The following is a 12,675-nucleotide window of genomic DNA, read 5'->3' on the forward strand; positions in this document are numbered from 1 at the left end:
ATACTTATACAAGAGTTCAGGTGCTTTTCTCTGCCTCTCAAAATCCTACTCCAAACCCAGATGCCTATTACATGACACTAAGTCCCACTTTACTGCCAAGGCTATCCAAAGAACAAAAGTAACATACTCAGTTAATCTTTTATTTCAACTTTATTTGCGGTTTCCATTACGTACAGTGTCTTTCCCGGTGACTTTTTTTTTGAATGTAGGCTTATCTTTCACAAGTTGGGTAATTTGTCAAGAAACCCCTTGCATTATTATTAGTTGAATGCTCAAAGTATGCGATACTATTAGCTTGGTTTCTTGCTGATGCTTGTTGGTCCTCTGGTATGAATCTGGAACTTTAGAGAACTTGTCTTCAACTTGACATGAGCTGCAGAGTTCAAAAATAGTGTTAGGAAGAGTGCAATAGCCTATCATTGCATAACTTGCAACATGTAGCTTTCTTTTGTAAGACTGAGCAGTTCATTAATTGATTATGAAATTATCTGACTTTTGATTCACATATGGAATGATAGGGAAAATTATAATAGTTCATTGTTATATTTCTAAATTCCCTGGTATAAAAGTTTTTGCAACTATTGATTTTTAACTTGATCCCTCAGTGTTCTTGTTCATTCACTCCATTTTTAGCAGTTTTGTCCACTTGCTAATATTTTGCATTAAAAACATTAGAATGATGATTCCTGTTAAATTGGAAGTTACTTTTTCTGAACTAGTGGATGACTGCTTGAGGATGAAATTGGCCAAATAACACCATCTGTTTTAGAATGGTATGGAAATGCAGGTCAGTGAACACGTTTCGTAGGAAATTGGCAGCAGTTCCACTTAATTGTCATGTTTGAAATGGTTGATAGCAATTTGTTGTTTTTTTTCCCCTAAAGTTAAATACATGATATTCTGCATTCAATCTATTCATGCCAGGAGGTTGGAGGCTACCCATGATACAAGGTGTTAGGGCTCTACCCTGAGTGTGACCTCATCATGACACAGAAGGGGTCCATGTTCTGACATGACAGAAAAGGAATGGGAACCAGAATTAAAATATTTGGCCACCTGAGAAGTTCCACTTTTGGCAGGAGATGTTTGATGAATTGGTCCCCTAAATTATTACTGGTCTGTCCAATGTAGAGGAGGCTGCATCAGGAGCACCGGATACAATAGATGACCCCCAACAGATTTGCAGGTAAAGTGTTGCCTCACCTGGAAGGACTGTTTGGGGCCCTGAATGAACATGAGGGAGAAGGCAAATAGGCAGGTGCAGCACTTTGGCTACTTGCAGAGATAAATGCCAGGAGGAAGATCAGTGAGGAGAGACAAATAGACAAGGGAATCATGGGGAGCAATCTCTGGAGAGTGGATGGGAGGTACAGATGCACAAGTTGCAGAGAATGATGTATTGGTTGTGGAGGCTTATGGGGTAGTAGGTGCGGATGAGGAGCTCTATCCCTGTTAAGGTGCCAGGAAGACGGGGTGAGCACATAGATGCAGGTGAGGGCAGTATCAATGGTTACCTTTTATTCCATGAATGGTCTCTGGGTGTGAGGAAGTAATTTCAATATTCTGCCACAGGGATAAATTCCCCTTTTTGTTTGTGTGCGTGATACGGACAGCAAGCTGTTGCCATTGTGGCAGGCTGCCCCTCCCCATGCAGCTGATGAATCTAAAGGTGTTCATCACTGCTATTCAGTTTGGCACCAGGAGCTGCCAGTCAGCATTGAACTCAAGATGAGACTGCCTTAGGGCCTCCAGCTCCAGATTTTTCCCTCTGTTTATTCCCAAAGCCACCCCAATGAGTGAGTATAGTCACAAGGCAGTGGAGGTTCGAGATCAGAGTTTTCATTCTCATAGGTGAGCTGCCAACCACGGTTGATGAGCCCCATTGGCCTGAAGTGACTGGTCTTAAGGCACCAGTAACTGCCTTTACCCTTTCTCCTGTCAGTAGAAACAGTTCTACCAGGTTCAGTAGCTAAGCCACATGTAAAGTTCAGGAGTTGGACTTGGTTGTCAGAAGCTATTTGAGATGCTAAACATTGGGAGCGTTTAATAAGTAGTGGGAGCTTATCTCTACTACCACCTCACTACCTATAACATCGGAGCGTTTAAAAAATGAAATTCATCCTTTTTTAATATTCTACTGAGCTGTGACGGTACTTGTGTATAAGGTAGAGATGGAGTTTGTTTTATTTTTACAGCTCGAACATTCCTGACTAGGCCAGCATCTTGTAACTGCTTCTAAAGGAGATTGAATGACTTGAAAGCCCTAGAGTCCTGGTGAAAGTATTACTAATTCTGTGCTGAGTAGTTGTGAGATTTGGACCAATAACCAGCTATATTAAGTCTAAATGGAGGTGGGAGTTACTATGCATATCCAGGTATATCCTGATAGGAAGTTGGGGAAGTTAAGTATGTGGGTAACTGCAATTTTCAGTTTTGTTTTTAATCCTGCAGTCCATACATTATTGTTGCAGAGGAAATGATTTGGGTAGTTGATGACCAAACAAGTGGGCTCATTTGTTCTGGATGGCATTTGGCTTGTTGAGTTGCATTTATCCAGGTAGTGGAGAGTATTCTACAGTACTGTATGAAGGTCTTAGCCACAGATAGCTAGGGTGTGTAAGACTTTTACATAGTACTTTTTTTTGAGCAGCAGCCACTCAGTGATCCAAAGCATGAGAATATGTGGCTCACTCAGATTCGTCAATTGGGTACACAAGGCATTGATTCGTGGTAGATTTGTGTTTTGAGTAGTTGACGATTAGGATTGATTGGCAAGAACAAAATAAGGCAGGGGCAAGTGGAGCAGCCATCATTAGAGTGGAGAATGGTGGTGGTTAGTTGATGCTTTATCTCTTCGAGGCTTCAGAAGGAGAAGCTTGAGTGAGCAGTGGGGATGCCAGGCAGAATAGTTGAATGCTCTTGCAGGAAGATCACCAGTGTTCCTGACAAGACTACAACTGAAAAGTACAACCAGCTGCAGCTTCTACCACTCTGCATTCTGGGGATTGGAGCTGGAACTGGATGAACTCCTGATCATTTGGGAGGCTGAGGGTATGATGGGGCATGTAGAGAAGGAGTTACACCCAAAGTGCAGGAGACTGGATGACAGGAAGGGGGAAGAAGGGTAAAACAATGAATGCAGTGTACCCCTATGGCCATTCCCCTCAATAACACTGGGTACTTTTTTGGCAGGGGCAAATGCAGAGGAAAGTCACAGCACTCAAGGAAAGGCTGAGAAGAGGCAAGCTGTGGTGATATGGGAGTTGTTAGTTAAGGGAACAGAATGGAAGTTGCGAGAACGAGATTCCCAGGTGGTGTATTGCCTCCTGGATGCCAGGGTTTGAGACGTCTTGGATCAAGTCCTCAGCATTCTTAAGTGGGAGAGTGAGCAGCCAGAGGACATGTTCCATGTAGGTACCAGTGACAGGGGTAGGAATAGTGATGGAGGTTCTGCAAAGTGAGTTGGGTGTTAAGTTAAAGGACAAGACTTTCAGGGTTGTGATCTCAGGATTGCAACCTATCTTGGGAGGAGAGAAAGCAGCGCTTTGTGCGTGCGCAGCCCTCCAGCGAAAAATGATATTGTATCCGTTAAATAGGGGCTGTGGACAATTCTGATTTTTTGGAGAGGGATGTGAAAGCACAGAGGAACATCTGGAAAAATTTCTGAAACAGTCATTCGCTGCTGTCGTTACTGTGCGGTCGGGAATCTTTCAGAGGGAAGGCCTCAAAATCCCTGGCTTTGCCTGCAGTTGGTGACTGAGGAGGAGGTCGAATCATTCGGACAGAGATGGTGCTCAGTACTCGCTGTCGGAGAGCTGATCAGAGCTCGAAGTTTTTGGATGACTCGGAGTTGGACCATGGTCGGGTATGGCAGGGAGAGTTTTTCTTCCTTCTCCCGTCTGCGTGAGATGTGGGACATTTGAGAGACTTTGAACTTTTACTGTGCTCATGGACTTCTTCATCAAGTTATGGTAGTGTTGCACTGTTGTATCTATGTTATAATTATGTGGTTTTGTTAGTTTTTTTTAGTCTTGGTCTGTCCTGTGTTTTGTGATATCACACCGGAGGAAATATTGTATCATTTCTTAATGCATGCATTACTAAATGACAATAAAAGAGGACTGTGTATCTTCATAATCATACAACATGCTAGTGAGGCCAAAAATGGGAAGATTAGAGTTTAACGCTTGGCTAAGGAGTTGCTGCAGAAGGTAGTATGTCAGATTTTTGGATCAGTGGACTCTTTTCCAGCGAAGTGGGGAGCTGTATAGAAGAGACTGTTTGTACCTCAACTGGAGGGGGAACTAATATCCTGGCAGAAGGTTTTGCTGGTGCTGCACCAAGGGGTTTAAGCCAAAGTTGCAGGGGGATAGGAACCAGAACAGGTAGTGGAGTGGTTGTGGAGAAAGAGGTTAAGACTTCAGACAAAGTCAAGCAGCAAAAGGTTGAGCATGGTGCAACTAATGTTCTGAGCTGCATATATTTCAGTGCAAGAAGTATGAAGTAAAGCAGATGAATTCAGCATGGATCAACACATGGTGTAGCCATTACAGAGACTTGGTCGTAGGAGAGGCAAGGCTGGCCGCTCAATATCCTGGGGTTCTGTTTTAGACAGTGGGTGGGATTAAAGGGGGGGGGGGTGTTACAGATAGGATGGAGTTTGTCAAATGTATTCAGGAATGTTTGCCTAATCAGTGCATAGAAGTCCCAACAAGAGAGTGGGGTACTTCGTCTGCTATAAGGAATGCAGCAGCAGGCGCCAGAAGTTTGTGTAGGGGAACACTATAGCTATGGTTTATACTACTATTAATTTCAAAGTAAATGTGGAAAAAGATGGATCTGTTCTGTGGGGGTGGTGGTGCTATTTCAAGAGCAAAGAGACAATTCCAAATGAGGTTGGAGGCAACATCAGATGTATGATAACTGGCAGAGTTTGCAAGACCTTATTTCCTACAAGGTGAAACCCAATAGCATAAATGGCAGCGATGCTTCACTACCAGATGAACTCTATGCCCAGTTTGAAAGGGAGAATGTAGCTACAGCTGTACTAATTTTGTGCATTGCGCTGTACTGCTGCCACAAAAAACAAACCATGACAATGAGTAATAATAAACCTGATTCTGATTTGGTACAGTACTCTATTGTGGTCAGGGAGAAGGGGAATCAGGACTGTGACATAGGAGAGGAGTGGGAATTATCAAAGAAACTCTGTAATGAATACACCCATTGTTTGGAATCAAATGACCTTGCCTGGTGTCTCTGGGCTGAGTGTGTTCCACACCCTCCTAGAGTACTCCATCTTTGCCATTTCAAGCATCCTTTGCTCCTGCCAGATTTATAAACTCACACTCTATTCCCCATTCACAAATACTGTGGGGAAAGTCTGGCTATATATGCCTAAGCCTTTTTCACAGTACTGTAGATCATGCTGACTTGTGCTGTGTAGATAGAAAGTCTTTGGGAGAGCAGGAGACAAGTCATTTGCAAATGGGTCTGGGTAGACCTGCAGTGATATTAATTTACCTCCAAAGAAGAAAAACAGTTTTGAGATGCAATTCTAATCAATGAAGATGAGCAAAAAAGGGAGAACACTTTAGCTGCACCAGTGTATCTTACTGAAGAGTAATTGAATTACAGGGGTATTTTTAAATGAAGTGACTCCAATAATTGAAAATGGACATGAGGCTAAGATCAGACATTGAAAAGCAGGTGGCTTGAAGAGCCTCATTGTAACAGTTTGCCAAGCCACAATCTCTGGCTTATTTTGTGCATGAGGTACAAACCTGGATTCCCCATGTGGCACCTGGATTGCAGAAAACGCTGTGGACTGTTGCTCAGAAAAACTGTTTGAAAGTGTTTGCAATCCCTAAATGGAGATCAGAGATACTAAATCTTGACTGTTTTGAATAATGAGGACCCCACAAGGTAACATCCAAGTTCAAAGTAAAATTACTACCCAACATATTACCACATACAACACTGAGCTTCATTTTCTTGTGGGACAATTAAAAGGAACAATCGAATCAATGGAAAAATCGCACATAAGATGGACAGAAAATGTACGAGAGACAAACTGCAAACACCAAAGAAACCCTAAGTATTAGTAATAATAAATAAGCAATAAATATCAAGAACAGGAGGTGAAGGGTTTTTGAAAGTGAGAACATAGATTTCTGGGAACAGTTTGGCTCCTCTGGTTCCACAAGTGATATGTTAGTAGTAGTTGGTCAGAGACTTCTATAAGCTGGCTTGGTTGAAATTCCCCACAATGATAGGGAAGGTATCAGGGTGTGTTGTTTCATGACAGCTGATCACAGTGCTCAGCTCCTCCGGTGCCTGCTTGGTGTTGTACTGTACATTACTACCAGGATAACAGTGGAAAACTCCCTCCGTAGATAAAATAAATGACACCTGACCATTAAGTGTTCCAGGTTGGGTGAGCAGGACTGGGACAGATCTGCCATGTCCGTGCACCATGATGAGTTAATCCTGAAACAAGCTCCACCTTCTCTAGCTTTGAGAGTCTCTTCTGTGCATTGTGAAGCTCTCCGGCTGTTGTGCTGCACCCAAAATGATAGGGGTGCAACATGTTTCTTTGAAGCAAAGTACACAGCAGACCTTGATGTTACTGTGGGATACTGCAATCTTGTTCTGAGGTAATCAATTACTCACCTGCAGGATAGTAGGGTATGGGAGGGGGTGGTGTCCAAAGGATCTGCGTTTCAATCGTACTCGCAGCCCAGCATGCTTTCCACATTTCCTTTTGCTTAAATTACTCTCACAACCTGAACCTGTAGTCTGGGATCTGCCGATTTTTATAATTGATAGATTTTTTTTTAAACATCTTAAAATGATTTTGCTTACTGAAGTACTCGTGGCTGTAACTGTGGATTTCAGCTGTAGTAGTTCTAAACGAGAAAATTTGATGATTCCCTTCGCAGCTGTACACAAAGTGTCATCACTTTCTGGTGCAATCTTCTTATAGTTGCGATTTTTTTTAAGAACAGAATATTAGAGCACAGTACAGGCCCTTAACCCATGATGTTGTGCCAACCTTTTAACCTACTGTTATGATCAATCTATCCCTACACACTTAAGTAGCCTTAAATGCCCAAATGTCCCTGATATATCTGCCTCTTCCATCACATTCGGCAGCATGTTTCACGCATCCACCACGGTGTTTAGAGAATAACTTCCCTCTGATATCTCCCTCCTCCATGCTTCCCTCCAGTCATCTTAGAATCAGGCTCCCCGGCATTAGCTATTTCTGCCCTGAAGAATGTCTCTAGCTATTCACTGAATCGATACCCCTTATCATGTACACCTTCTACAAAGTAACCTCTCATCCTCCTCCACTCCAAAGAGGGAAAAAAAAAGCCTTGGCTTGCTCAGCCTATCCTCATAAGACAGGCATTTTGTTATTGGAAGTTCAGGGTTAGTAAAGTGAAATTTATTTTTGAGGATGTGATGGTAGTTCAGAATTTAGCTAATGTGTGCAGCTAAAATGATGGCAAGGAAATAATTCCACAGGGGACCATAAGGGTAGATGAAGAAGTTGCCAAGAATTGTTAGATTTGGTCAATCTGGCCTACATCCAACAAAAGTAGTTTGTACCAAGGGTGAAAAACTTAATGGATGTTAGATTTGGAATAGAAAGCTTGATTCACTATTTTACACTTCTGAATTATTAAAGCAAATGGTCAAATATCTTTGCTTTCCCTGTACAGTGCGGAATCCTCATGATTCAATGGGGAATGCTATAGGCTTGACAAGCTCATTATTTTGGTTCTTCGTCTGTCATAGGGAAATCTAGATCGAGGATTTTGAGGCATTGTGTCTCTTCAGTACCAACAATTTTGTATGGAGGTGCCAATGTACAGAATCAGAAAAAGCTGCTGAAGGTTGTAGGCTCAGCCAACTTCATCATGGGCAATAGAACTCCCCACCCCACCCCACCTCCATTGAGAATATCTTCAAAAAGCAATGCCTCAAAGGCAACATCCATCATTAAGGACTCCCACCAGACAGAAAATGCCCTCTTCTCATTACCACCACAAGGAGCCTAAATATGCACACTATGATTTGCAACAGCTTCTTCCCCCTGCCATCAAATTCCGTAAGAGTCCATGAACATTATTTCACCATTTTGCTCTTTTGCACTTTTTATATTTCTTATTGTAACAGTAGTTTTTATGCATTGGACTGTACTGCTGCAAAGCAACAAGATCTATGACAGATTATCAGTGATAATAAATCTGACTTTGAACATCCCCTGTTTTCAATCTTTCATTGAGAACATGCTTAGGGGAAAAAGGCACATCACTCTAATTTCAATGTTGACAAGTTTTCTAATCTAATCTTCATACCTCTCTGAATTTCTGAGATAACTGTGTTTTGAACTCTCCCACAGGCAAGCCAGCAGGAATCAGCTGTCTCAGTAACACATTATTGGGTTCTGGTTCATACTGTTCGATGAGCTCAGGTGACAAATATGATCTATTGATATGCTTTAAGAGAAAAGGAATAATTAGAACCCGCTGAAAAACTATATATGTGTATAAGATAAACTTCAATGTAACCGGAACCACACTTGCTAAAAGTTCAGTATATGAATATTTTAATATGGATGATAAAGATGGTAATTAGATTGAAGATGGTTATCCATCACTTATTTAAATGACTAACCTTGTTAGCCTGCTTCTGTTAACTTAGTAAAGTAAAAGTTTAATCTCGATATTATCATTGCAAGTTTCATTTGAGAAGAATCTGTCAGTGTTGTAGGCAGATGTAACTGCAGGACAGGGAATGACCAAATCTACAAGGCATATTTTCACCTAATAAGAATAGGAAGCTTTTAAAATGTTCTAATGCTGAGAAGCAATAGAAAAAGAAAGTAAAACTGAAATAGAGTCAACACTATGCTTACACATTCAGAATATCTTGCCAGCTCTTCATCCCTTCTTCCATCCGCAATACGGACAAGCACTGACGCACCCCTCAGCTGTAAAATCTATGCAGGAAAATACATTTAAGGGAATTGCATTTCAAACTAAGTGTCCCTTATTTTTCTCATGACACTTACAGTATTCTTATGTACAAGATCATCCAGAATACTCTGACAGCCTCCCTTTGCTAACGCAGCCAAGACATCCTGCATGAAAGAAAAAGTGAAGAGCATTAGAATCAGGACTGATGGAGAAAGTGAATTTCATCATGTACAGTTCATGCTATTGCTTTAGCCACCTGTTATAAGCCACTTATGGTATTTTGATCCAGGCAAAAATATTAGAGCAACAGCTGGCAATTGTAAACCCAAGCTGGATTTCTACACCCATTATTTATGTTAAATAGTGAGAAATGAGGTTGCACTACTTGTCCAGAATGGTAGTCCAGGCACTAGCTGAAAAGCTAGAGCCTACACCTACAACTGCAAGTATACTGTGAATCAGGAAGTAGTGGATACAGTCCGGTCCATCATAAGTAAAGCCCTCCTCACCATTGTGCACATCTACATTGGAGCGCTGTCACAGGAAAGCAGCATCCATCATCATGGACCCCCACCATTCAGGTCATGCTCTCTTCTTGCCACTGCCATCAGGAAGGTGGTACAGGAACCTTGCTACCAGGTTCAGGAACGGTTATTACCCCTGAACCATCGGGCTTCTGACCCAGAGAAGATAACTTCACTCACCCCAGCACTGAACTGGTTCCACAATCTATGGATGCTGTTTTAAGGACTCTACAACTCATGCTCTCAATGTTCATGTATTTATTTAATCTCTATTACTTTGTTTTCTTTTTTTGGATTTGCACAGTTTGTTGTCTTTTGCACATTAGTTGTTTGTCTGGCTTTGTGTGCAGTTTTTCATTGATTCTATTCTGTTTCTTTACATTTACTTTGAATGACTGCAGGAAAATGAATCTCAGCATAGGATATGGAGACATACATGTACTGTAGAATAAACTCTTCTTGGGCTTCCAACCAGGTACAAGTGTCGATTTTAACCGGCATTTCAATGACAAACTCTGCCACCTTCAGCAGCGATGATGCCCGGGCATGTCTAGTCCGGTGGCATTTATACCCTCGTCATCCAACCCTCCTGATTGACTAGTGCTCAACCAATCAGGTTTCCGCTGTTCCACCTTGTTTACAATGGAATTCCAGTGATTACTTAGAGCGAGACCTTCATCTTTGTTGAAATTCTTTTTCTCTAGTCGTATTTCAATAGCTTTCTTCACCAGGCCATTGAAATCATTCCCACGGCCATTGCAAATGCAATGTTCTGCTGTCTCCAATTTCTCCAGATAACCCAAACAGATACACCTCCTATGCTCCTTGAAGTGGGTTTCCACTGTGCCTTCCATCTGCCCAATATACACTGTTCTGCATTCACAGGCAATCCTGTAAATGCTAGCCGTCCTGAGTCCTTGGTCACCTTCGACCCTCATAAACTGTGATTTGAGCTTCCTTACGGGTTTGTGGATGGTATTAATCTGGTATTTCTTCAGGATTATGGCAATCCTTCCAACCACATCAAGGAACATAGGAGGCATCCATTTGTGTTACCCGGAGAAATCAGCAGTAGCAGAGCATTGCATTTGCAATAGCCATAGGATTGACTTCAACAAAAAACTACTGCGCCGCACCATTGGCTTTTGGGACCGCCCAGTAAAGGAATCCATTGAAATAAAACCAGGGAATAAGAATTTTAACAAAGACAAAGGTCTCACTCTAAGTAAGAACTGGAATTCGATTATAAACAAGGTGGGACAGTGGAAACTTGATTAGTTGAGGACTAACCAATCAGGAGGGAGGGACGACTGGGGGGGGATATATACCACCGAACTAGCCATGCCTGGGATCATCCCTGATGAAGATGGCAAAGTTTGTCATTGAAATGTCGGTTAAAATTAATATCTGTACCTGGCTGGAAGTCCAAGAATAGTCTATTCTAGATCTTTTTATTTTATATGTACTTCGATAAATTTCATTTTTGCATAAATGAGGATAACAGTTGGGAAACAAACTCTTAGTAAATAGAATACAGACCATTTTATGGGGCGGGGGGATGTGGAAGGAAGTTTGTAAACATTGTTCTTTTTTGAAACAATGAAGTAGATCATGTACAGTTTGAGTACAGTAAGGTTTTCAAGCTTTCCAGGTAGGTTACTGGAGGTTAATTAATACTGTTTATGAGCTTATGCTGTGTTGCACTTTTCTTGGGGAGGTCAGAGTGGCAATACAAATTAATTGTGGCCATGCAAAATGAAATTAACTTTTTATCATACAAGCAGATACAGAATTTAAAGGTATATTACTGAGTTTGAGTTCTGGGGAATGTTTCCATTGACATCAGACTACAAAAGTTGATGTTTTTCTTTAATGTTGGATATGTTTGACTTGATGATTTTACAGCCTTTCATAATGTTTTTGGGATTCCTTAAGGAATCACATTGGCAATGATTTTAAAATATTCAATTCTTCACAAATTTAATTTCTCAGTAAGAGAATTATAAAATGTTTTAATTCTCTTTATAGGAGTTCCTGAGCTGTTCTAATTCTTTAGTGGTGCAGTTGGTCCTGAAAGGATTTAATCTGTCCTGAACCATTAGTACTTGTAGTAGCAAGGTCACTTGCCTCATGGGGTATCGTCCAGCTCCCACCAAAGCAATACTTTGGTTTCATTCCTCAACTTCTCTGCAATTGCCCCTAGACTTGTTTCTTACTGACATTATGGGATAATTCGCAGCGGACAGATAATCTATGAGGCATAGCTATGGGAACTGGGAGGAATCTGTATTCCTCCTGCAATTCTATTCATCTAGGTCCCCATCTCCTAATTTGCAATCTAGATACCAGATAGAATTTAAACAGTGAAGCTTGGCCTGGATTGCCCAGAACTTCTGAAGTTTTGGTTTTCTATTTACCACTCCTGACCATTCCTTTTGCAGTGGTCATGCTGGTACAAATATCCAAGTAAATCAAATGAAATGAACTACATCTACATCTCGAGGCCAGCAGTAATTGTTGATGTGATGTTGCATGCTGTATTTTTATATATACAAAAAATTCATACCTGATTAGGAGCTCCTTGATACAGTGGCAGGTGATAAACTGCGGTATTGCAGTAACCTTTAGAAAACACCTGTAAGGCAGTCCAGGCCTGCTCCTTCATTTCGTACTTCAGTGCATCAGCCTTCAGTGTGGAGCAAGTGACTTCACGAAGGTGGATAATCACAGTGAGGTACTTGTTGTAAACCCGTCCTGGAAATGACTGTGGGTTTTAAAGAAACCCTATAGAAAAATGTTTTTGCAGCATTTTAACCTAGAACTAACTGCTTCTGAAATCCTTAAACATATGCGACTTTCCACTAACCAACCTGGACCAAGGGTCATCTGAATTACTCCCTCTGCTTTGCAATGGCACATATTCTGTACTTCTATTTCATCTACAAAAGGACTTAAATTAATCTCCCCTAAATGGAAGGACAGCTACATCTCCTCAACAAATGAAGACCACACCTGCATGTAGTAAGAGCTATTTATGTGTAGGCTGTTCAAAGTTCAAAGCAAATTTATTATCAGATTACGTATATGACACCATATACATGCCTGAGATTTGTTTTCTTGTGTGCATGCTCAATAAATCCATAATAGTATCAACAAAAGACAGC

At 41.3% G+C, this 12,675-nt stretch overlaps 1 protein-coding gene across 4 annotated transcripts in view; it reads right to left on the reverse strand.

The window, feature by feature from the left end:
- Positions 1–162: 162 nt before the first annotated feature.
- The window catches only part of LOC140206313 (uncharacterized), a 33,301-nt gene continuing 20,788 nt past the window's right edge, over positions 163–12,675 (reverse strand). For 3 of the 4 annotated variants that reach the window (XM_072274648.1, XM_072274650.1, XM_072274647.1), the window contains exons 8-9: positions 12,078–12,275; positions 9,028–9,151 (exon numbers count right to left, since the gene is read on the reverse strand). In XM_072274648.1, coding sequence (XP_072130749.1) covers positions 9,050–9,151; positions 12,078–12,275 — 300 coding nt within the window. In that variant the 3' untranslated portion in view covers positions 9,028–9,049. Of the gene's footprint in view, positions 374–9,027; positions 9,152–12,077; positions 12,276–12,675 lie in introns of those variants that run through there. The other variant, XM_072274649.1, reaches the window with a different exon arrangement.

The sequence above is a fragment of the Mobula birostris genome, chromosome 12 (assembly GCF_030028105.1).
Source record: "Mobula birostris isolate sMobBir1 chromosome 12, sMobBir1.hap1, whole genome shotgun sequence".
In the NCBI taxonomy this organism is placed as follows: Eukaryota; Metazoa; Chordata; class Chondrichthyes; order Myliobatiformes; family Myliobatidae; genus Mobula; species Mobula birostris.